The following is a 26,989-nucleotide window of genomic DNA, read 5'->3' on the forward strand; positions in this document are numbered from 1 at the left end:
ATGGCTGTCTTCAGTTCCCACCTCCACTCTGTCTCCAGCTCTGAAGGCCCTCTTGAAAGAACTTTGTCATTGCAAACTGTACTTGTACACTCGCACAATGAAATTCTTCTTGTTGAGAAGAGCTTTAATGTCCTTCGTTACCCACAGCTTGTTGCTTGGGTAACATTTAACAGTCCTGGTTGGGACAGTGTAGGCCACACAGAAATTAATGTAGTCCGTGATGCACCGTGCCGGCCAATCAGTAGCCTCAAAGCAATCCTGCAGTGCCTCATAAGTCTCCTCAGTCCATCTACTCAATGTCCGCGTGGTCACAGACTGACTTCACCAACGGTACATAACAGGCACTGAGGTTCACCAAGTTGTGGTCTGACCTACCCAGAGGGGGGGAGGGGGGAGCAGCTGCATGCGTCCTTAATATTAGCATACAGCAGGTCCAGTGTTCTTTCCTCTCTGGTGGGACAGTCCACATACTGAGTGAAGTTTGATAGTGCCTTGCCATATTGACGTGGTTAAAGTCACCCGATATGGCGATAAACGCACTCGGGTGTTGAGTTTGGAAATGCGCTATAGTTGAATAAATGACGTCACACGCTGACATCGGGTTGGCAGAGGGGTGGACGTAAACAGTCACACTAATAGCATGCGAGTACTCGCGTGGTAAATAATATGGCCCGAGTCCAACAGCCAACAGCTCAATGTCCGGGCAACAGACACGTTCCTCGATGGTAAATGTGACCAGAGTTACACCAGCGGTTATTAACTATCATAGCGAGCCCTCCTCCTTTGCGCTTACCGCTCTCGGTGCAGCCCTGGTCGGCCCAAATCGTCTTGAAGCCATAGACGGAAACATTGTCATCCAGGATATCCACATTAGACTACGCTCCCAGTACTCCCTCTGACTCCTGGCTAGTGCTGTTAGCTCGTCCATCTTATTAGCCAGCAACCTCACGTTGCCCATGATGAAAGAGGGGAGACATGTTTTATTGTCCACTCTTCTCCATAAGACTCCCTCGTCTCACCCTTACTTTCCCCGTGCGCCGTCTTGCTGCTTCTCTGCCTCCCCTGTGTGTCCATCTCCAAAGCTCTTCGGGGATGTTCGTTGTCCTAGTCGCCATGCCAACCAGCTTCAGCGCGATCAGCTGATCACGTGTGTAAACAAAGCAGCCATGTTGCTGCGCAGCGGTGGACCATGAGAGTGAAAGAAGCACTTTCATGGCGCAAAAAAAAAAAAAAAAAAAAAAAAACACGAACGAGAACTACTGTAACAAGCATGCACACTCGAAAATGTAATGGTTTGTGTGACATCACAAAAACTGAATTCGAAACTGTTTTTATAGCTTAATTGCCATATGTATACTTTACTGACTGGAGACTGAACAAATCAAGTTTGCCATGATGTAGGCTCTAGGCCTATATATAAAAAAAAAAGCGCAAAAAGATATAGGGGCTTCCGATTTCATTTTCATTTTTACACACTTTAGTGTTGAAATTTTATATTACTAGAAGGCCAATTTTTTTTCCTTCAAATACTAGTCTCATTCGCTTCAGCTTGACCCAGAAAGGTCTGCACTGAAAATGAAGCCCAATGGCACAACACATTATACTGGCTTCCAGAAACACCTGAATTATTTCTTTGAACTCAACTGGCAATAAATGGTATGCTGTCATTTCCTTGCCAGAAGAGATGTTGCATTGGGGATTGGGTTTGCTAGATCAAGACACCCACAAAGTTAAGAGCTATTGCTCTATCCAGCTATTTGGGCTATGTTTCTTTTTACTGTCCAATCTTGTACTGCCAAAAACTGCTCACAGGGGAAGCCCACAGCAGGCCTGGGACACAGCAAGACTTAACTTTCCCGCTGTGTGCTTTTCAAAGGAGAGAAAAAAAAAGAAAAAAAAAAAAACCCCACTTTTCTAGTTTGGACAGTACATTCTAGAAAAATTAAAGATATCTATTTTGAACAAATGTAGTGTTTACTTCAACTCATTGAGAAAGAAACAGAACTTCCTTGAAGTACACTTTCAAAACCCAAACACATATCCAGTGTGTCCTCATATTTAGGCTATGCCACAGACTTCTCCCCGCCGACTCGCCAAACACTGAACCACATTGTTTGTGAAATCCGCAGAAGAACCCGAAATCTCAGGTTACTCCAATTCTTTTGTCATCACAGCCCCCCCTGCTGAGATACACACTGAAAACAAAACACACAAAGATATGTGGGGTCCAATTTCATACTCAGTCAAAACAAAGGAGGGCCATGCACATGTGTAAGCCCATGTTTTGACTGATTAAGGCTTCCCTTTCATGCTGTGTCTGGAATGTTTTCAACATCAAAGCTGTCGTTTTAATAGACTTTACTTTGATCTTGCATGTTGAATAAAAGCAAAAGAAAACTGCTGAATGTCAGCACTGAGGGAGAATAAACTCAGGAGAGCAAGAGAACTAAATAATAAAGAAATCCATACAGCAAGATGATAATGGCACTTAGCATACACACCTAGCTTCAGGGGCGAGCCTCGTCGTTACAAAATAATCACTACGAAGTGGTGCACCTCATCAAATTTCAGTGTCTGACTTTGATTCGACATCATGAGCTCAGAATCAGTTGGTCAGGATGAAAACGTTAACCTTTCTTCTTGAAGTTGACAATACGACCCAGCAGAATGGCTCTTAGACTCACATTTAAGGTCTAGGAACCAGGTTCAGTAAGCATGTCTGAGCAGTTCCCCAGTGTAGAATATGATAAATGGTCATATCACAAATATAAGGATAGACAGGTCCAGACAGGCCAACTTTACCATGGGATTAGCAAAATAATAGTAAGCCTCTAACATCAATGATGAATTGAGTCAATGGCTGCTGGGGAAAAGAACAAAAAAAAAAAAAAAAAAAAAAAAAAAAAAAAAAAAAAAAACACAACACACAAAGCTCATTATATAGACAACACACGGCAGTGGAAAGAAATGCTAATTACAATGTCTGATAAAACAACTGTTTCTCAAGATGAGTGACAGGAGTGGAGAAGGAATAAATGAATAGCTGTCTGAGTGCTCCAGGGATCCAGAGCATGCGCTAAAGCAGACACAGGAGTTATGTAAGTAACGGACAGGGGCAATTTTTGACATATTCTCTGCATCAATAGGGTGCCTCCGTCAATGGCGCAACAAAGATTGCCCCCTCCACTTCTCTTCCCAGGAGACATACACAATCTTAAACAGAAGTACTTTATTTCACAATTAATCGAATTAATCGATGGGTCTTTAAGACATCAACACACAACATTTCCCTACTGCAAATTACTTAGCCATGTGCACCACTCAGTAATTGATGAGTGGAAGGTTTAGTACCATTTCTACAACTGGTCTTTGCATCAGAGGACTATTAGGAACTGAATCCTGTTCTAATGTACAAGTGAATTTCAAATATTAAACTTACCCTTCAAAACTGCCTCATATAATCCCAGCTATGTAAACATTTCCATTAAGCATAAACAGTCAATATTGTCCCAAATCCAAAACCCCTTAAATTGGACATCAAAATACAAACATTTTCACTGATCTTTTCTCTACGCAAGTCACTATCTTGAGCTCAAAATCCACTGGTCAGAAAGGCAGCCTCTGCCTCTGACAGAAGACACCCGTTTCTGAAAGGTTAATAATAAGACAACACTGAATGGTTTTCAGACTGGCAAATCGGACAGCAAAACAGCAGTTTCACTGAATTCTCAAATTCGTGTTGCCATCTTTAATGTAGCATAGAAATAGGACCCTCACACATCCGTGAGATTCACAAACAGATGTCAACAGCTCATCACAGGGGCCTTCCATAGATTCATCCCACAAATAGACTGCCATCTTCAAACTGCCTGGGTGCACCACATATGGTGGGTGTGTGCACAGAGATTTTATTTGGCCTTGCTCATGCTTTGGCTAGGAACAGTATAAACCATACAGGAATTGGTGCAAACATGTTTATCATAAATACCAAAAACAACAAATGCTATCTTTAGTGTAGTATAGAAAGGATGAAGATGAAACGTCAGCAATGGAAACTGAAAGCACTGCAAGAAAAAGACAATGAAGAGCAAGAACCCAAAGATGAACAAAAACTAACAATGGAAACTGAACACGGTCATCACTATGGAAACAAAAGACAAATCTTTTTACCTGTCTGGTGCATTCACTAGCATACTGGATCACATGTGCAGGTCATCTTGCTGCCATTAAGAAAAATGCATCCAGAACAATGAGAGGATGCACAGTACCATGAGTGCAATGAAAGTGAGATCGAAAGTTAAATGTGTTTGGGGGACAACACTTTACCAGACCAGTGAGCACAAGTAATGTCCATTGAACAAAAAATGGCTGGCATAAAGGACCCACTGTTACAGTCCCTCTTCAGTTCACTTTGTGTTAGGAGAGGGAGGGGGTAGGGGGACGGGGAGGACGGAGAGCGGAGGGTGGAGGGGTGTCGGCACCCTGTGGCAGCTTCCTGTCAGCGGTGGCAGGCTGGCTTATGTGAGACTAATGAGCGTGGACAGCGCCAAGCCACACCAGTCCAGCTGCAGGTCGTCTGATCCACCCGGCCATGCTCTCCCCTGGAGCACAGAACATCAGAGCCAGACAAAATTGAACCAGAACCTTGAATCCTTCATATGAATATGTCTGTGTCATAGGACATTTTCAGCATGAGCCTTCAGTTGATGTCCAGCCAGGACAAAAATCACTAACAGAGCAATCCAAAAGAACAAGCACCATCACATTACAATGTCATTCGCAAAACTTTCATGCTTCCTAACTATATCAAAAGGAAATCCCCAAAATAAAATGTCTGAACTAGAAGCAGACCTCATTCACACAGATTTACTATCGATTCCAGTAGTAACAGGACCCAAAAAAACCTGCCTCCAAGTCTGTGACTCTGTGGATGAAAGGGGAAGTCATGTTGAAGTGTGTTGTGCCTCCCTGCTGTCCTGTTCCTTTTGCTGATGATGAGGCCTGACATTTTCGTCAGCAGACACGTAGCCTACGCCGACAGGCGCGCCCTTTACACAACCTCTCCTGAAAATGTGAGATTCAGCAAATACAATTCCATAAAGCGTCTAATTACATTTTAAAGGTCAGCCCAGAACAAGACAATGGGATGTTTTCTGCAAAGCCTGGCCTCATTCCAAAGAGTTTTTGTAGACAACAGACATGGCAATCATAGTTTGTTGCAGAGCAGAAGCAAAACAGGGAGTATCGGGTTACTATGTTGTTTCAGAGCACTCCCCTGGGATGTTTTTCAGTTTAATGAAAGGCATCGCCTAAACCAGCACACGGAAAGCATAAATCTATGTCATTGCTAGGTTAATAAACAGAAGGACAGGTTATCCACCAGCGGTTTCTGTAATGATAATGTTGGAAATTAATATGGATTTATCCTGACGAGTGATAAAGCACAGGGTCAGGGACATCAGAGACAAACATACCGTGCTAAGCTTTTTTCATTCATCCTCTCTTACATTCGTTTGTCAATAAATGAGCCTCATAATGTAATACTTTACAGTTAGCAGAGAGATATCTATAACACAGTAGTCAGTGATGGGAGCGTTTAGTTCAAAGGCAAAAAAAGACGACAATATAAATAAACAAGTTACTAGGAAGGAATCGATGGTATTCCCTACAGGTATTAAAGGATATGCGACTGGATCTTCTAAATGGTATCATCGGCGTGTAAGAGATAAGGGGTCATCCTTGAGGCAAAGGGATGGAGGGTGGTTCTCCCACAGGATTCACTGATACCATCACAATCCAGGGATCCTGTACACATTCTCATGCAAGATCCAAGTCTCTGCACTAGAACAGTCACCACCACCACCACAAAACAAGACTTTAATGGTCTCCTCTTTAATAGTCTTACCATAGCACTGACATGATTTTGGGCTAACCTAACATGTGAACTCTAGGTTTGGAGCAAATGTTTTAAAATGTTCTTAGAGACTGAACATGTTCAAAACTAAGGTTGTGTTCAAATGATCAATATACTGTGATTATTTTTCAGGCAACATGCATATCAATACAATGATGGCTATATAAATATTTATGAATTTATTTTTTAAGATGTGTTTATAATCAAGTGAAATGGATACGGCATTCAAACTTGAGAGTGAATGTACAAACCTTGTATAAACCTACATAAGAAAAGAAAGGAAACTCCAGCTCTTCCTGTGCATTGCACATTCTGGAGAAACTAAGCGAGTTGTAGCACTGTTAAGTATGATGTTAATGTGCTGTACATGATCTGTGATGCCAGAAAAAATTCTGTTGTTCACAAGTTTAAAAGTCACAAATTCTTTAACACATGCTTACGTGCCCTGTGGTCTATACAATAAATTAATAAATAAATAATAATGACGAAAAATAAACGTTCACTCCTCTGCCAGTCTGAACTCTGACTTTCACCCAAGATATACACTGAGGTGAAACACAAATCAGATGATTGTTTGTTAGTATAAACTTCCAGCTGATATATCAACTTTAAATTCACAATGTCTTTTTTTTGTACTGAATGAAAAAAATAAAGCACAAAAAAAAAATATTAAGACAATTTTATGCACCGAGATACTATATTACAAGATACATCATACAACACCACATTAAAAGATACATGCATGTAAAATATTAAAAATAAATCAAGTTCTGCATATTAATGCAGCAAATAAAGTTATTTTTATGGTGTCATCATAAAAATTCCATGCCATTGTTTGGAAAGCATTTACAGTGAAGGCAAAGGAGATTCCAAAAGTTATCTGGGGCAACATTATTGAAATAACACATGAATGGAAAAGGCTACAGACCTATTGCAAAGACCATGCAACATTTCTCTGAGACTAATAAGGAAGGTAAGAGAGAAGCTAGCACTAAAACAGTTGCAGGACCACCTGAAAGCAGCAGGAACAATGGCTACAGCCAGAACAACAAGCAATGCCCCAATGTCTGCCTAACTGATGTTTTTTTTAATTATGCATCATGGCACATGTGACATACCATATTAGTAAAGCTGTTGCCAATACCCAGCCTAATTTATAACTCCAACTTAATAATGTCATTAAAGTATGTACATATACATTCATATTTTGCTTGACTAGTCTACACACAAGAGTTAATGTGTGTCTACTCTGGTGAAATGTCACAGAAATACATATTTTGCACTGTATTTTAATGCATGGTGTCAACAGCTCAGAGGGCATAATGCAAGAACAATTTGGAGAAGCATGAGTGTCTTCCCTCTTTGCAAAATGTCTTTTTCACACTGACCTACAAGACAACGGATAGGATTTTGTCAGTCTTGAGAAAAGTCAAGTGGAACTGACTGAAAAAGAAGAAATCAAAGCAATATAATGGAAAGGCTTGAATTCCTGAGAGACTTTGAAGTCTCAGAAGCATTACATGAAACGATTATTTCTCCAATCATTATTTGTGTGTGGACACTTGTGACAGTGTTGTTTAAAACTGCAAATAAAATCTCCATTGTCTTTTCTCATCAGAGGCAAGCAATCCAGGCTTAACTCTTATAAGACATGCACAGGACAAAATGCTGACACTGTATGCTCAGTATACTTGTCAGAGCTCAAGGACACTTGGCAGGAATCCCCTGACTCAAAGAGCTTTAGCTGCCAATTTGGTTTGAATCCTGTCCACAATTTTTCATCTTTTACTGCATCTTTATTGACATGTACCCCACATCATTATGAAAGAGAAATACAAATTGGTCAATTGTGTCACCAAATCACACTTATCACTATTTACTATGCTGGAAATGCATAAAAGCATTTGCATTAGCAAAAGCCCCCCCACCACCTCAATTTACTGTGACCCCTTTAATATAAGAAACCTGAAATTCAGAGTGGAATTAATATGAAAAATGAAAAGGCTACAGATTTTAAGGCGCTTCAAATTTGGGGGGGAAAAAAAAAAAAAAAAAAAAAAAGATAACACTGACCAATGTACTTTATAGGTTAAAGATAAAACATACTCCAAGAGTACCACAATTTCAGTTTATGTTATTGGCTGACCAATGTATCACGGATTAATATGTAGTTATTACTTCTCATTAATCAATGTTATGGACCCATATATTGAAGTAAATTTATATTAATTTAATCTGTTCAAAGACGTGGACTATATTGTGACTACCACATTTGACAAAGCATACTGATCTGTGTGGGGTATTTTAGGGAGGGAGTCAGTCTTATGAGGTCAGGTCAACACACAGCAGCATGTAGCAATATTCATATTTCAGCTGCTTAACAACATCATAATTTAGAAGATACAGTAAGATCAAGGGGAGAGGGTTGTGGGATGAGTACAGAACAAAATCTATGAGAAATAATTTTGTTTACCATAGTGTGCACTAGCAATGATGATTAGACACAAAAAGCCTAGACTCAGAATTCCTAATACGGTATATGATCAACCATAGCCTACACATTTTAGGGAGAGGATTTGGAGACAACTCTTAAAGGAAGGGCTGTCTTTGTTTGGCTGTTTAGTTCTAAAAGTTAGTTTTAGCTGACGTCAGCCAAATACGGTGTGCCCTCCTTCAACACAAGACAGACATTTCACATTTGTATTCACCAGCCTGAAGTTTAAAAAAAATAATCTGCTCCAAGGACACGGAAATGATAATAGCTGCTCTTTTCTGAAATTGATGGGAATTAAGAAGCTTTAACCACAATGTGCACCAAATCATGGTTTCCATGAACTTTCCAAGGAGACTGCCTTGAATAGTGATGGGAGGATAGGGGTGGAAACAACAAAAGTAATATTTCATGTGAAATATACTAGCTGAGCAAAGTTTGCACCGTGAAATCCACAGAATGAGCAACATTTTGATCCTTGAATCTAAAGTGTCTTGACAGTGCTAGCACTCCACAAGCATCTAGGAGACACTTGCAGTCTCATAGAAGCCTCATGTGGGACAAACACCTAATGCATTATCAAAAACCTTAAATGGGTTGCCGAGCACTTCATGTCAACACAGTGAGCAGACCAGTCAGTCAAAATAAACATTTTCCGAAAGCGATTTTCAAAACCCTGCAGACACTGACCTAATATGAATATAGCGATTTGGAAACAGTAAAACAGTCTTCATTTGATTTGAAACTTTAAGGACAGATGTCTCTAAAATAAATCCGTTGACTACAAGGCTAAACAGCACCTTAACTACACAACAACTCTGGCTGGAACGGAAAAATCATCCTCCCCCATAATAGCTTAATCTTGTAATAACAGTTTGCCAGTATATTATAACCTACTGCCACTTCCCTTTGCCCTCAAAAATAATTACAGATATTTCTAAGCCTGCAGGTTTGCTGTAACTACACAAATCTGCCAACGTAACACTCTAAAAAAAAAAATCTGCTGCACATTACACAAAGCACTGAATCAAAACTGTACAAACAAATAGCATTATCCAAGTAATGCATGACATTTTGGATCTGGATACTGGCAACAATTCTGAACAGCACCCTAAAATGCACTGTATGTCCAGAAAGTATCTAGACTTGGGTCACCATGTCCAATGCAAAACGTTGGATAGAAGGGTACAAGGTTTCCTAGATAGATAGATGGATAGATACTTTATTGATCCCAAAGGAAATTGAGAAATTCCTAGCTCCAAACTGTGGAGTAATGGAACTACAGTACATTCTCTGGAGTGATTGAGCACTATCCAGTAACTCTGGGTTGAGTTGGAATGGCATATGTGATCCATTCCAAATGCTGAATGAGTAGGTGTCTACAAACCTTTACTAACATAGTGTGTTATTAAAATACAAATATGTTTAGCCGATAAATTCAACAAAGAAAAAGACAAATGATCAGAATAAAGAATTGGCTAGATCTTGTCAACATAAGCATCGAGGAAGCATAGACAATCAGAGCTTGATGGGTTTTAAATCTCGGCTGGTGCTCTTTCAAGAAATGGACAATGAAGAACTATGGCCAGCACAAACGCTATAAGCACAATAGTTTTTTTTTTTTTAGGTCCCACTCCACTTTTCATCTGATAGAGAAACAATGATTTGATCAGAAAACTGAGCATACCGGTTACTTGCCAGAGCAAGTAAAAGTATGTAAAGTAAAAGTAAAACAGCATGATTGAGGTTAAACACCAACTTTGATGGTCACAAAATGCTGTAGCCAAGGACAACACAGAGGTAGAGAAAGGGAAAATGAAAATATGCCCTATTTTCATTTCCCCATCAAATTTCTCTTCCTCTGGTGACGGCAGGCATAGGTCAGGCGAGAGTATTTTTGGAAACCAAAGGACCTTCAAAGAGCGAGGACTTGGGGAAAAAATATGCAGCCCTAAATGTCTATCGCCACATTAAGTAGGTTACATCGCAGTGAATTGGGGAGGGGGGGCACACAAGCCTGTAAGACTGCAATCCATTTACATAAAGAAAATCCAAAAATTTTGTTTACATTTCCAATCATCGCGATTTGATCATGATGGGTAAACGAACTGGGCTATAAATTCATCCAGCAGTGGTGCTGTTGTGGTTTAGATCCTGCTATTTTCCTGTCTGTTAACGGGTGGCCGCAATATCAGATGAAAATAACACCCACCATTAAACCAAATTATAAAACCATCATCATGACACAACACGTCGTCACTTCCCCCTTCCAAAGTAGCTACTGCATCTGGATCGGATCTCTTTTCCCTTTGCAATATTTACATTTTTAAAATCAGGTTAGTTTTGCACTGGTGCCAAGTAAGCATATACAGGTAATACTGTGTTTACTTTTTAAAACGTTTTGCAATCACAGAGTAGATTGTACTGGGCATCTAAAGTTACAAAGAAAGGAAACATGGCGAGTTAAGCTTGTTTACATTGCGGTCACAACTGAAAAATGCTGCTTTCAGTTAATTTTGTTTTGGTGGCTGGCATACCTGACAAAACTGTTGCTCATTATATAAACAGCTTGTTAAACAAGAGAAGTAGAGCAATATTTAAAGATGTGGGTGGAGCTCCAGTTACATCAGACTGTGACAAGCAGCAGAAATGCTGCCACCATTGAGTTTAGATTACACACAAAAAAAATGTGCACTTGACTACCTCAGGATTGGGACAATTATATTCAAAAACAATTTACCAGAAACTTAGTGGCAGCTGTCTCTTTAAAGTGCTTATATGGAAAAGATACATGATGCATTTCACTGCCAAGTGTAATCAGGAGAAAAGTGATCTCTTGTAGTTTATGTAGGGATTAGGACAATCAGCAATGCAGTTTATGTTGACTGGCTAATCATTTTAAATTAACAAACAAACGGGCATGTGGGAAGTGGGAGTGCCGAGGGTACAGCAGCATCCCAAGACTTCAGGGTTTGTTTAATTACAAAAGCTGGGGGGGAGGAAGAGAGATCTAAATGGGAAACTAATGTGAGCATGATACAGTGATATTTACCTGTGTCAGGTTGGAGGTTTTTTTTATTTTATTCATATATTTTAAAAACCTGCAGCAGTCACGCATTGTTTATCTTAATGTATTTTTTATTATAATAAGCAGAGTTCATCCTACTGGCCATTTTGGGGAGGCATCACAAAAACACACGCATGTTAAGATACCAAAGTGTGTGCAAAGCTGTAGGCCATTTCTGAGCCCAAATGCTGCCTTTTTCCCCCCAAACATCAAAGTATCTTTACATTTTGTTGAATACATATATTTTTTCTTTAAATCAACTGTTTCATCAGAGCGTGTTTGAGTGTGTGACTGCAGGAGTGATAACTGGTTACCGCATGACACATCAACATCCACAACTCATCTGCATAAAGTGTGACAAGATAGAGAGCAAGGGTGTGCAGGGGAAATCACGGTATGCATCAATGGTTTGATGCGTCAGTTATGTGTATGTATATTGTTCTCTCTTGCCACATTATGGCATATCATTACACAGTTTGATGTAAATTATCAAAAAACTTCAAATGAAAAAAGAAATTATTTTGTACTACAGTACACCACCTTTAAACACCTTCCCACACTCCTGCGAACAAAGTTCACTTAGAACCACTATTTTAAAACCCATTTCTAGTCAAGATAGTCATGCCTGCATCTGTGTTTCCAGGCACTTTCTGAAGCCTCTCGACACAGAGACCACTTTAGCTACATCAAGTTAAACCATGAACCAGAGTTTTTAGAGGTACAGCACAGTTTACGATGTTTATGAAGTGCATTTCTTAGGAATATTCACTTTTTTGCACATTACAGAATACAGTATTACTAGACCACCGTCATGTGGGCCTGTAATGCACAATTTGGCTAGCTTGATGTCCAAGACACTTACGTGGTGGACTAAAGTAATGTAAATAAAAATCCATTAGCCATTTACAACAGTCTTCACACAAAGTAAATGTTGAAAATGGTTTAATATTTTGTCTTGACCACAGAGTCTAGTACGTATAACTTTCTCCAAATGCAAGAAGAGTACATAACAGCCAAAGAGAGATATTTTGTGTCCTTTAAATGTTCAATAATTCATACCTATACCAACAGACAGTGTTGCCAACTTAGCGACTTTGTCGATATGTTTAACGACTGTTTTTTTTTTTAAAAAAAAGCAACTAGCGACAAATCTAGCAACTTTTTTCTGGTGTTATTGGAGACTTTGAGACTCTGAGGTGAACACACATGTTCTTCAGTTACTGTCCTCAGCAAGCAGCGGGTGCTGCCATGAGCCCCATCCCACAACACTCACAGTGCTCAGTCTCAGTCAGAGCAGACCCACGCCGCTCCACGACCACACTGCAAATGAACTGCACATGCCCAAAGCCGCCACTGATCCCGCCCCCTATTTACAGAGTGGGATGTAAATATAAATAAAAAAATTATTTAAAAAAATCGAAAGGAAAAAAAAAAAAAAAAAACCCTAAAAAAATAAAATACCTCTGCCAAAGTCTCTTTTAAGGTCACTTTGCCAGACCCAAGCCCGGATGAAGGAGGAGGGTTGAACGTAGAGTAGCAGTTCCACCCCACATAACAGTCTTTTGATTAAATTTACTATGCTAACATTTAAGAACACAGGACAAAATTGATTTATGTAGCGTTAGTTTACGTAATGATTTAAGTAACGTGGGTCTGCATTTAAGTCATGAAGTTATTTTAAGAAGTGACTGCCTATTTCAAAGGCCAAAATAGATAGATAGATAGATAGATAGATAGATAGATAGATAGATAGATAGATAGATAGATAGATAGATAGATAGATAGATAGATAGATAGATAGATGTTCATTTATTCAGAGTTCATTTGTAGTTCTAACATATTTAGGGTGTTCTCTCTCCCATACCATTATTGCTTTATTCTACAGCTTCAAATACACACAAATGGTCAATTATGCAAATTAGGCGAGAACGTGATTTAGCGACTTCTGGGACAGCCAATAGCTACTTTCCTTACTGAGGAGTTGGCAACACTGCCAACAGATGGACCGCAGTCAGTAATGGTAAACCTACAAAGTGCATCTACATAGGAGACGAAGCTGATAAAATAGCCAGCGAGTGTAAATACAAGATTGAATGGTGTGACAAACTGGCAACTCCGTGTATAAAGCGAAATAAAAGCCTCTTTTTACGGCACAAACTACTTTTAAGAAGGAATGCACGATATGGGAATTCCGTGTTTCATCCTCTCGTAACAGCACATTACATGAACATGCCACCACCTTGTCAGTGTTACTGCAGGGCTGAGAATGATCCACCACCCAAATAAAACCTGCTCTTGACCGTGTTTCACGTTTATTTTAACAAGTCAAACCTTTGCATCTCTATTCAGGTAAATATTGGTGGCTCTAATCAGCACAAAGGTCAGATCAAGTAATGAGTCTGAAAGTGATGTTTTAACTTTATTGTAATTAAATATATAAAAATATAAACAAAGTTTCAGACACGGCATCTGTGCCCTTTAGGCTGAGCTCATTTTAGTAGCCACTAGACAAGGTGCAGATGTTGCTCATGCAAGATGAATGCAAAATTTGGAGCTACAATAAATGAGGCAGTTGACTTAGATAATAAAAAAGAAGAGGACTACTGAGTGTCTGTACTTGGAATCACTCGACACACAGCTATGATGTACACAATCAACATTTTTATATGAAATCATGAAGTATGAAGAATACATGAAAGACACAGTTTAGCTACAACTACCTGAAGGCATTTTTCATAGGTTCTACTTGAAGTTCATTTCTAAATTTGCATTCTCATAATTGCCAAGAAAACATGCTGCATTTTCACACATGCAATGCAGATATACCATTTGCACAGAGGTTTTAGTATGTGTGGTCAAATGCAAAGGTGCTTTTTGAGCCTGGAGCAAGGGTGGTCTAAATAATTCTTTTTTTCTTTTCCCCATGTAGATGCAGAATGCAACACACATGTACTGCTTTTACGTTTTTCTTCAGTATATGCAAAATATAACCTAATAGCCATATTCCTTAAAGAAATAGCTGGAACACTGGAATTAGACTATCATCAACATCATCTGGTAAATATATGCCAAAATCTTATTTTAATCTAAATGTATCTGCTACAAAAATCAACTGAATAGCTACATAAACAAGTAGGAAAACAAACAAACAAACAAACAAACAAACAGCATGGATAGGTCTTTTTAAGCACTTCAGCTAGAATTGCATCTAGAATAACAATAAAGCTACAAAAATTAGGTGTAACCTATTTTGCATAAACAGAATAAAGAAATCAAGGTGCAGTCCAGTAATTTTACCACCAATTCCCCAAGCCACAAACCTAAAGATTGTGGCTTTTGACAATGAACAACAAACTAGCAAGAGTGCTGTTTGGTAAAAGCATCATGTAAAATCCCATTCACTGATGATTTTTTTCCTGCTGATTACAAGAAAGGTCACAAACAGTATGTTCTAAAATCTACAGCTAGTCCGAATAAACGTCTACAGATAAAAATTGAATGAGGTAAATTTACTTTTTCTTCTGCCTTTGCTGTCTGTTTTGTGCTTAACTAGCTGCTGTACATGGGGACACGTCACACACTAGAAATAACTGCTGTTCATCATGGTCTGAGTATTTGACTAAAGCAATTAGAAAACACACCAATATGACAATTGTGGGCCAATGCAAATATGTTTCACATACATACTTGCCAATCCTGATACATAAACATGAATTATGAAATGTAAAAGGAGAGATGTACTGATATCAAAAGTATGGGCTGATATCTGATGTTTTCCATGTAAATATCTACCAATACCAGTATACATAAACAATACATAAACAGTTGATGGTAAAAAATAATCCAGTAAAATGAATAAAATGCAGACATTTTAGTCCAGTAACCCAATACAGCATGAGCATTCTGTTTTTCTGGAATTCAATAAATGCATCATCAAATACAGGTTTGAAATCTCAGACAAAGCTAAACACCTCTCCAATGTGGATCATTTTAAAAACAATTATCAGACAACATGAATATGATTCAACTCTTTTTGCAAAAACAGTACGCACAAAAGCAATTCAGGAAGAAATATATGAAAATGAATCCCTCTCCCAGACAAGCACAGAATCCATCCTGGGTCTGGACTCAAATACACAGACCATAGGTAAAAATGGTGCAAGGCATCATGCAGGTTCCCAATGATCTTCTAGAGGCTGCCTTTGTGAAGATCAGATCAGCTGTGTTGAATGTTTTGTGTATAAACAGAACACAGAACTCTGCTGAATCTGTCTGCACCGAGGTGATTTGACAGTGGCCCTGGCTTTCTGACAATGGAAAGGGCAAACACAAAGGAAAACCAAAATTTCCTCACCTTTCCACAATAAAAGATTGTGATGATGCATGCAAACTTTTGTTTCAAAACATACAGTCCATACATGTAAACAAAGTTGCAGAAACAGCTCTTTCTGAATTCAACATTATTTGTGATACCACAAAAACCAACACATTTACATTAATCTACCTTATTCAGCTACAGCAGTTTTGCCCCGCTAATTCGCATCAAGGTTAAAATAAATGCCTAGGCTGATTTTGGAAGGAACTGCCACACAAGGCAGCCAATTAGAAGAGACATATTTTATATATTGGTCTTAAAGACAAAAACAGTCAAAAAATAAATAAAAATCGAAAGAGAGGTTGGAAAATGGTCATGTAAAAATGAATGATGACATTTTTGGTAAATCCACACAATCATAAAGGGACCTCCGAAAAAAAGTTCACTTTTGGTTTGCTTTGCCATATTCTCAGCCAATTTTCTACAACTTGGAACATGCAACAAAAAAATAGTGTGTCTAGCCCATCTGGGATTCTTTTCCAGCCTTACCTAGGAATTGCTGCAATTTCGAGAACATTTTTTGATCCACAATAAGAATAAAGTGTCCAGAAATGTAAAGCAACACAATGATGTCATAAGGATATCGTTTCCCAGAATATTCACTTTAACATGAAAAAAAAACCCTACAAAAAATTTAAATACTGACAAAACACGAAAGAGTCGAAACAGGGCTCCTGTGGAGTAAATGAACCTTCTGCGCTTGAGAGTGGGCAGAACAGGATGGGCTCAGAGAGCTGAAGTCATCCAGCTTGAATACCATTAGAATTTACAATTAAATTAGACAACTTTCCAGAAGTTACTCAGACGCCAATGTTCATTTTACAGTAAAGCCACCATTCGCTGTCCTCCGCTGTGTTTATGTTTAAAGAAGCACGGTTCGGTGCTTAAAAATAGAAAGAATACACCAGATTACATTACATGTTTAACAAGAAGGTGGAAGTTTCTGCTCTGTCGGTTACGACACAACGTTCATTATCAACTATAGTAATTGTTGATCCAGCATTTTAACTTTACCTATTTGAAACGCTTATGCTGGCATAGCTAACTAACCCTCAACTAAACCTAGCTGTGCAGTTTTAGCTTTCAGCTAACGTTAGTGAATGTACTGACTGCATTTTGGAAGAAAAGTTACGAGGAAACCACAAATCTGCGGTTAATGCCCTCTGAATGTTCTGCTTGGCAAACCTAGAGTTATATTTTTTTATTCGGTTTTGTTTCGAAACTCAGCAATGCAGCTTTTAGCACGTTGCTCCTTTTTATTATTACTACCAGTATCATTATTATTCATACACAAGCAGCTAAAAAGATGCTAACTAGCAAAGTTAGCGTAGCTACTGGGTAAAATACCTTGTTTCAACTCATTAAGTTTGCTAACGTTATCCGGAGACGCGTTATGGAGTTGTCAGACGAGAAGACGAGAAATGCCGACCGTACAATACCCTTGTTGTTGTCTGTTGGCTTTCCAACACCAAAGTCGATTATATGTAACCACCTAGCTGCTAGTTAGATTTCTGGCGAGACGATTAGCAAATACGTAGGTTCGAAAGCAAAAAACACGGTCTTAAGTTACTCACCTCTGTCAAGTTTGACGGTCCCTCGCCGTTTAGAAGATAGTAAAAATATCCGCTCAGATTTCTGACTGCTCTTTAAATTTCTAAACGTAGTTCTGACCAAGTTCTACCAACCTACTCCGCTTGCTAGCGTTACAGCTAACTAGTTCAGCCTCAAACTCATCATCTTATGAGTACGGACACGTCCATGTTGCTAGCTAATGCTAGCGAGCTAGCTACTTTTTAACAGTAGCTAACGCTCACCGCCGGACGCGTCATGATCACGGCTAGCCGAATTCACGGATTCGGGTTTTACTAACGTTAGCGAGTAAAACTTTTATCGAAACGGGTCGCTTTCTAGTCCACAAATGCGGTCAGCTCCAGCAACCAAACGAACGTCATCGCTTTCGGGTTATGCCTCGACCCCCTACACGCATTCTAACTGTGCGGAAAACGGTCGATTTGCCATCCCAACTGCGAGCTACATCCCCGGGCTTAGCTCAGCTAGCGCCCCCCGCTCCACTTCCACTCTCCTCCGCCTGACTGAGCCAAGTGGGCACTGTTGCTGAGTTTAAAAGGCCCAATTCACTTTTCCTCCATACTCAACAGGGACTGATCCATCAGTGCACTTATGAATAATACCGCCTGATTAAAACGCAGAAGTAATTTTAGTTGGATTTTGTGGCTTTTTTCTGTTTTTTTTAGCTACTTCTATCATTTTTTGCCTGACGCGAAAATTAATTAAATATGTTTATTCTTTAGTGTAAAAGGCAGAATATGTACGATTATTTAAGTTAGTTGAGAAAATATCTGTTTTTATGCATATCTAAACAGAGAAACTGCGTAATGGGAGATTTGTTAGAAGACGGTTTTGGTCGATCTATAGTGCACGGACTCCTACGTGTGGTGGATGAGAATAATGCAGGAGATTCCTCGCAAAAGCGAGTAACCGGCAGTGCAGGTTAGCAGGGACAGCCACAGGTGGGAGCAGGAGAGAGTTGCTGTCAGAAGAAAACCTCGTATCTCCATGTTTGACGTTTTTCAGTTTTTGACGTAATTCGGAAACGCCTGTTGCCCTTTATATTGTGTGTGAATTTCATGATGAATGGACCAAAAGAAACGACCTTAAATGACTTGGAAAAAATTCTGGTTCCATTGACTTAAATTAAAAGTAAAGTAGGTTTTTTCCTTCTCCTGTAAAGTTACCGTTTTGGAGATACGAGGTTATACACACACACACACACACACACACTTTTATATATATATATATATATATATATATATATATATGTGTGTGTGTGTGTGTATATATATATATATATATATATATATATATATATATATATATATATATATATGTATATATTCAGGGCACGTTCACTCTGCTTTATCGCAGTATTGAGTTTAAATAAAAATATTGGGTTTATGTTAAATGATAAAAATTCCCTGTGTCTTTATTGCTGTGTTAGGGTTGCTTGCAGGTCGAAAAGATGCTGATTTTAATCATGCTTTATTAATTATTTTCAATCCTTAATAAAGCGGGTCACAAAAGCACAGTCACAAAGAAAACTGGCCTGTTTATATGACTTAGCATATCTCTAACTGGCCATTTTTGACAGTGCAGTGTCATCATGAATTAAGTTTTAAGATCATTTTTACGCAAGCAAGGTCAAGAAGGTCACTGTTTTACCATTCTGGAGTTTTCAAATGAAAAAAGGACAAAAATGGAGACCCGAGGTATTTGCCCGACAGCACAACATTAAGAACAGTGTGGAAATATTTTACAAAATAAAATAGGAAAAGTGTTGCAGTCTGGCTCTGAGAAGAACAGCTTTTCAGATGTTTCATTACTCATTTTGAGTTCTGGGCTTATAATGGGGCTGCTTGTTTCACCCATGTTTATTTGTTGAAACTAATGTATATAATTGAGTAATAACTAATAAATTACTAGTGACTAATTCCTACATCACACCTGATCTATGTGTAGTGTGAAGTGTAGTCTATTATTTTTATTTGTTTGAGGAGGAAGTTGAGTTTATTACAGATGTTGTTTTACATATTCTATTATTTTAACCTTTTTTGCAGCTGTAAGCAGAAAATACTGATCACAGAAAGCAGTACCACCAAAGCTATTTCCCTTCCTGCAGTAACAGTACTCTTTTGGGAAGACCTCACAAGAGATGTTGGAATATTTGATTGCATTCAGATGTAAAAATGTTAGTGAGGACAACTACTGATATTGGATTATTAGTTCTGCACTGGATGGCGCTCCATCACTCCAGAAAACGTAGCTCAAAGGTAGAAGGTATTTACACCCCTCTAGCTGACGTGTGGCATTGGTCATGGTGATCTTAGGCTCATGTGCGGCTGCTCCATAGCTTCTCATTTTTTTGCCAGCGCTTTTCCAATGAGATTATACAAAAAATTAATTCCTGGATTAGAACGTATCTGGATTCTTTTGGATATAATGTACCAGTGATAGGACACTGTGGCACAGAAAGCTTTTAAATGTTCTGAGAGAAACACAGGGCCTTTGAGGCAATAAGACTATGCTGTCATACAGAGAAAAACTCTAAGTATTTTCTTTGAAACAAAGTCAAAACATCCTTACTAGGTTTTTAATGTTCTCAGTATTAAACACTTGTCTTTCGATGGTGAAGCTGATGGGGTTATTGTAATGACAGTGTTTTGCAGCTATGTAAATCGTGGTATACACTTACTCTCAGATCATCCTTCAACAGGCAAGACTACGATGTTGTCTGGCAAAACCTGACAACAAAGATCTGCTTGTCTAATGTCACTAATACAAATGGACCTCAGTGTTACAGGCTACTGAGAGAAAGCACAGCTGGGCTGTCTCTCCCACTTTTCTCTTCCTTTAATCTAATCTCTTAATCAGATCACAATTTGGACAGCATTGTACTCCACATGGTACTGAATGTACATAGAGCAGACAGCCAGGTGTTTCTCTGTTTAGTGGCAGCCACATTTCAATGAGCAGACTTCCTGTGAGCTTCTATCAAGTGCCAGCTTGTTTAAACTGACAAACCATCTTATGCCATTCAGTCCACAGATTCTCTCTGAGGCTGTTAAATTAATGACATGTTTTTCAGACTGAGCCAACTCTTCTGCGTGTGTCTGTGCTTTGGTCATACCCATTGCGAGTGTTGCACTGAGAGGAGTGATAGCAGGAGGTAAAATTAACCTGTTTCAAAACTTCGCAAAAACAGTTTGCCTTTTTTAACTTCAACAGTTTAACAGTTAATAGAACTAGAGGTTCAATGTGACATTATTTTGCTTTAAAGACATATACTTTAATATTCCAAATTGCTTTTAATAAACTCGATATGCACCACAGTAAGAACAGGGTCAGTGACAGTACAGTGACAATATGAGAAATATTAAGTCAAATAAACTATATATTGTATATAGTTGCTGAATATGTAGCACGTGTCTTCAGTCCATTGAAAGTAAAACAATATGAAGGTTGTGAGGTCACTTTCTTAAAAGAGTAGTTATCTCAAGATAACTATAGTTCTTGGGCATGTTTAAATAATTAGACTTTTTAAATTAGTAATCTGAGTAATCTGAAAATTCATCAAAATTCCTGAACTATTAATGAAATACTTTAAAAAATCTATACATTTTTTAAAAAATGTTGTTATTTAATTACTTGAAAAGGTAATTCATCCCAACCATGAATGACCTCATACGTGTCAAAACTCTCATCTTCTCATTAAAGAAAATGGTCTAAAAAGTGCATTTTAAAGTGAAGGATAGCATTCCTATATGTTTATAGTAATATATCAAGTCAGAGAAAATAATTATTTCACAATGTTTTTATGAAATTTAAATGACTATGCTGGGGACCCTAAGGGCACATTACACTGATATTGAACCATTTGGCAAAATCAATAGATCAGTCTAGTAGCCTCTTTCTGCAGACCACCTTGTTGCTATTTTGACAGCAGCTCAGGTATTTTTATGAATAACAACTATAACAACCTTTCTGATAACTGTAATGCCGGGGAGTGAGGAGGTGGACGCATATGCGAAGATAAGCAACATTTATTATAGGCAAATCCAGGGTCATAGAGCCAACGTGGATTGATCGGGGGGCAGACATGACAGAAACCAGAATCAAACATACAAACAGCACAAGCAGAACAAACAACAAAGACCAGTAACCAGACAGGGGAAAACACAGGCTTTAAATACATAAGGGTAAACGAGGGACAGGTGGAAACACAGGTGGAGACAATCAGGGGTGGAGCCATGAAACAAGGGGGCTGGACTAAAAACCAAAACAAACGCACATGGACTGGACTGAGAGGGGCCAATCGTGACAATAACAAAAATCTTGTAGAACTAGCATGATAAAAAACCATTTAAATACAGTTATACAATTCTGAAGGAACTATACTATACTATATACTATACTATATTTATATACTATATCTCACTCTCTGTGATGAGAAGGAATAATGACAAAGTTTGTCGTTGACTTTGAAGCATTGTACATTTTACTCCTGTAAGGCCAAAAGGAGTTCATGCACACTGCAAATTTATAGATATTGGGGCCAATTTTGACAACTGAGTGTAATTTCTGACTTGCATTAAGTCAGAGACAGTTCATCATTGCATCGAGGCAAATCATGACCTTAGCAGCCTCTGAGTTGTTTAAATCAGAGGGTGTGTCAAGTGGCCTTTGTGGGAAAGTTACTGTCCAGGCAAGCCTTCTCAGACCCCTCCCTCAGAGTGGGCTGGTATTTGGGGGATAATGTCCACATTTAACAGGACACGCTCACATATTCTCTAGCACTTAAGAGGAGAGCTCCAGGGGTTGCACACGGTGGTGAGCACCCCTCTCTCTCTCTCTCTCTCCCTCTCATTCTCTCTCATTCTCTCTCACTCATCTACATCTCTCCCACAATCCCTTGGGCTGACCCAGACCCTCTGATCTGCTGTGAAGATGCTGGTGGGTCTGAGCGGCGCCATGCAGCTTCGGAGCATGACCGGGGCCAGGGTCATCCTGCAGAATCGCAGGTCCAGCATCTACAGCAAGCCCCCCAAGAACAAGATTGGACCTGGGGTGAGTGGAACAGCTTTGTAGACATTTCAATTGGCTCAATAGAGATTACACAATGGCCATTTAGAAGGGTTGACAGAGAATGACCAGCCTGGCCGAATGATTGTATGTATTGATTATTGTACTATTTGTTTTAATAGAAGAGTTTTTTTGTTCTTAGCACATTATTTGCTAATTTGCTTTTTATCTAAACTCATTCATTAAAGAACTAACGATTACAATTATAACATTATTAAATGTGCGTGTTGGACAAGTTTAACATAAAGGGCTGCTGAATTCAATAGCATACAGGTACAGACACCAATCACACAAATTCTGGTTATATTTCAAAGACTATACTAGATGTCTGTACTAAATATACTAGAAGGTCTTGTTTTAAATAATATATAGAAAAAGTATGGAATTGAGGAACTGAGCAGTGGCAAGTGCTTTGTACATTACTGATAATAACACAGTTTGCATACCTAGTCCTTCAGCCCACCTAATCTTTTGCATAATACTTCAGTATTACCAAAAATATACCTGAATTCACTCTCCAGCTAATCATCAAGCCCTTGATTAAGTGATTCAGATGCACTTATAACAAATAGGCAGGAAAATGTGACTGGTGGCCAATAGACTGAGCACAGTAATTAGCATCTAAGTACTTCAGTCTTAAATCTCATTGTTAAAAGGATAATGTAAAAATAAAAAGGGTTTCTTTCTAGTTGTGTTGTTCATCTTTGTGGGATTTTTAAATTGTATACTTATGTGGTGATTATTTGATAATCCCCTATATAAACTATTCAAAGGTCCAACAAAAGGTTCTTTGAAAAGTTCTTTAGTGAAACAAAGTGGTTCATTTTAGGGCATGGCTCCTAAGAAATTATTTGGCACCTGTGGTCTTGAGAGTGAGGAGTCAAAGTATGGGCCAGGAAAATATCTTGGAGATTTTTTGTGCAAAAACAGCCCATTTTGAATTTATTGTTTTTGTAAAGTGTTACTTTGAATGTACTTCATTCAAATGTGTACATCATTTCCAAATTAACAAAATACATTACATCAACACTATTCTTGCCAGATGTCAGTAAACTGAAACAATAACTGTGATCATGCAATATATTTCTTTATTTGGAATCAGTGTACACAGTTGAATTAAGTAAATTAAAAGCAACAGTAGAACAGTTCGGCCCAGCTTATTCATTCTAAAGCAATATGGAGTTTTCAACCCAGACTGCTTTCTGAATGAGGCACAATACCAGGCAGCCAATCAGGACAGATGATATAACATACATCTAAGGGCTAAAAGAGTTTGGATGGTATATAATGCTGCAAACATTATAAGTAAGGAAAAAGATTTTTCATTATTATAGTGTTAATCATGCATTTCAATGGCTTATATCTCATACAGTTTTCTTTTTCCACACAGCAAAGTTTCTTCATCATGTCTGTGTTTGCCTTTGCTCTCCTGGCTCCGGCTGGATGGATTCTGCACCACCTCCCAGAGTACCGGCAGAGGTCTGAACCCCCACCGTCCTGAAGAACATCAGCCACCAGCCAGCTGCTACACACTATAGACCCCACTGGCTGCCTCTAAAGCATTATTCACCTCTTTAAAAGACGGCATCAAATAATGAAACACAAGATTAACACGACATCACATATAGTGAGAGAGAAAGCTTTACCATGAAACTGTGAACATGAGAGGAACCCCCAGTTTCTTTGTTTGATAGCAAGTGAATATTCAATGGTGTTTAACGCCTTAGAACTGTGGCCCCTATTGTTGTTGCAGCAGATGTTTGCAATGGCACTTACTCTGTGTAAAACCTCTGCCCATTTTATGTCCTGAAATAAATATTTACTGAATACTCTTGTTTACTATGCATCATTCATTTGTACCATTTGCTCTAAACATCAACACTGGACATTGTTTTAGGATAGGCTTAGGTACAATCTGGGTCTGGAAAACTGGATAAATGTTACAAAAGCAGTCCAGACTGACCTAAAGCCCTTTTGGGCAGCGTGTGTGGCAATTTCACAGTGTACTGATATGCTTGATAACGTGATAACACTAACATTCAGCGCTCAGTGGCTGACAGGAGACTGCATGTTTAAATCCTCACAGGAAACTCCATCAGGGTCAATCACATTATGGGAGAGGCGAAAAAGCCCAATCAGACGAGGTCAGGCTTTCAGACTAAAGCAAATTATGCAATACTATTTAGGGGTACAGCTATTTATTGTTCTGTATAATGATTGTACAGAGAACCTAGCGATTTAACTCACTGCAAGCAGAGTTTCAGTGAGGTGTGAGAGTTAATCTACTATGATATAACTAGTTCACTAGCTCTAGGTAGTAGTTAGCAAGCATTGTATATTTCAAGGAAGCTAATATATTCTGAAGTACTTTGGTCAATAGTTAACATGCTTCTATTTATATTATAATTCCCAAAGTTTTTCCTACAAACTTATATTACAAAACAATTGGCACAACATGTGAAATGATAATAAAAACAGACAGCAGTGATTAGCGAAATCTGTTTGTCCAGTATTGAATTCAAAACTGTACAAAAACATTACATTTTTATGATAAAATTGGACCAAAACACAATTTGTTTTACTTTAGAAACTTTTATTTGATGTCTGCAATAAATTTGGGACAGGTGCATGTTTAGCATTGTGCTATGGGCTCTAATACACTCCTACACCAAGACAGATCCTGGTTTTTGTACTTTCCACTGGTAACAATCTGGGTGGTCTTTTTTTCTGTGGTTTAGAGAGCACAATGTTCACTACATCCTCTTTAAGATAACAAGTGTTTATAGACCTCTTCTAGATTTTGGACATTTCACGTTTTCAACAATTCTAGTATTAATTTGCTCATCTCCCAACTTTTGTTTTTGGTCTTTAAAAAGTGTATTTCTTCCTGACATGATTAGGAAAACATTTTATGTTTGCTATTAATATCATCTAATGTATTTTTTTAGAATCCCAAAGTAAAGAACTTTCTTTCTTTACTTATTTTCTGACCCCCCCAGTCTCCCTGTAATTAGCATCCTGCTTAGCAGCAATGATGTTTTGTTAATGATGCTGATTCATAGTTTGTCTTTGTGTTTGTTAGGAGATTGTATTGTCCAGGTCACAGTGACCTCTGCTTCAAACATCCTGAAGTCCCCAGTGTTTGTTTTTCCGGAACAGAGGGATTTCTGCTCACAAGCCTCATGTCACTAACTCTCTATGGGTTATTTCAGTTGGATCACAGAATTTGGAAACCATTGCCACTAAGAAGTTTGTCAGTTGTGAACAATGTATTTAAAACAAAGACATGTAATTTGGTATTATGATGTCTGGAGGCAGCTTTAGTGTCAGAGTAATATTTGATTTGATTTGTTATTCCATCAGCCTTCCCCCCGATGACTACTGGGATAGGCTCCAGCACCGCCCCCCGCGACCCTGACGGAGAAGCAGCTTGGAAAACGGATGGATGGATGGATGTTACTCCATCACTTGCCATCATCAGATTCATCTGTTTGGGGAAGGGTTTCGAAGCACAACCAACATTACAAAATGTTCTTCTGCATGTTGCATCCAGATATAATTTTTCAAACCTTTGGCAAAAGCGCATATTGAAAAAAATCTTCTGGCCTGAAAAATATTTTAGCCACCTGAAAGGTTTTGATTGCTGATGAGTGCTGACTTCAGTACACTGGGATCAGAGTGCTGGCATTATCACCCAAAGTAGTGCTGTCACAAATATTCACACGTGCAATTATTTTCCTGTAAATAAACCCGCTTACTCATTTAATATGCTAAGTTATCACATCATTTGCATTATAATAATTTTGAAAAAAGCCTTGTTGGTCTGTTGCGTTCTTAAACATTGCCATTAAAAAGCCTTGTTTAGTGCTGTCAATGAACATGTTTAAAATAAAAAAGTAAAGCTATTGTTTTATTTATTGTTTTAAGGATGCAACTACTCTAGTAGTTACCACTGAATTACAGCTCCTATTTTTATACATCCTATCATTCTCACTATATAAAGTCATCTGAGGTCATTCATATTCTCAAAATTAGACCACCTGCAACTGTTGCAGTTCAACTGATGGCTTCAAAGGAGTTGCAGGACAGTTTACATTATGTAACTCAAATGCAATTTAGTTTCATGTAGGTTTTAAACAACCAAAATTGCATGAAAGTGTCACCATATAAAGTCAGCCTTAGAGGTCTAGAGTTGCTTCTTATTTAAATAACATTTAATTTAAATAACATACTATTTAACTATAATTACATAATTAATTTCATAATTAATGACATAACAGATTTCATTTATATTGTTTTGTACTGTATTGATGAACAGTTTAGAATCACATCACTTTAGACAGAACTTCTCTGCTTGTTTCCATGAGCTGCAAGTCATAATTCATTCCAATTTACAACATTCTTTTGACATTTCGAGCGATGGTTGCAGCTTCCAATTTAATGGCTCACTGCTGATGTCAGTGTTCTAAGGTTGAGATGTTCTCA

General features: G+C 38.4%; 2 protein-coding genes across 2 annotated transcripts in view; one reads left to right on the forward strand and one right to left on the reverse strand.

Annotated features, from left to right (window-relative positions):
- btbd7 (BTB (POZ) domain containing 7) overlaps positions 1–18,009 on the reverse strand; it is a 56,383-nt gene extending 38,374 nt beyond the window's left edge. Inside the window, exon 1 of the mRNA XM_037537780.1 lies at positions 17,422–18,009. The gene's annotated coding sequence lies outside the window, so the exon portion shown is untranslated. The remainder of the gene's footprint in view (positions 1–17,421) is intronic.
- Positions 18,010–22,199: 4,190 nt separating this feature from the next.
- si:dkey-85n7.8 (COX8 domain-containing protein) lies at positions 22,200–24,333 on the forward strand. The gene is made up of 2 exons (XM_017692492.2): positions 22,200–22,489; positions 23,895–24,333. Exons 1-2 carry the CDS (start codon positions 22,370–22,372, stop codon positions 24,003–24,005), a joined length of 231 nt encoding a protein of 76 aa, XP_017547981.1. The 5' UTR covers positions 22,200–22,369; the 3' UTR covers positions 24,006–24,333.
- Positions 24,334–26,989: the final 2,656 nt, after the last annotated feature.

This window comes from Pygocentrus nattereri, chromosome 4 (assembly GCF_015220715.1).
Source record: "Pygocentrus nattereri isolate fPygNat1 chromosome 4, fPygNat1.pri, whole genome shotgun sequence".
Taxonomy (NCBI): Eukaryota; Metazoa; Chordata; class Actinopteri; order Characiformes; family Serrasalmidae; genus Pygocentrus; species Pygocentrus nattereri.

Bases quoted from the DNA above. Each gene is read 5' to 3' on its own strand.
- si:dkey-85n7.8 (XM_017692492.2), top strand. From the start codon at position 22,370: ATGCTGGTGGGTCTGAGCGGCGCCATGCAGCTTCGGAGCATGACCGGG. The intron at 22,490-23,894 runs GTGAGTGGAACA...TTTTCCACACAG, and splicing joins AGAACAAGATTGGACCTGGG to CAAAGTTTCTTCATCATGTC.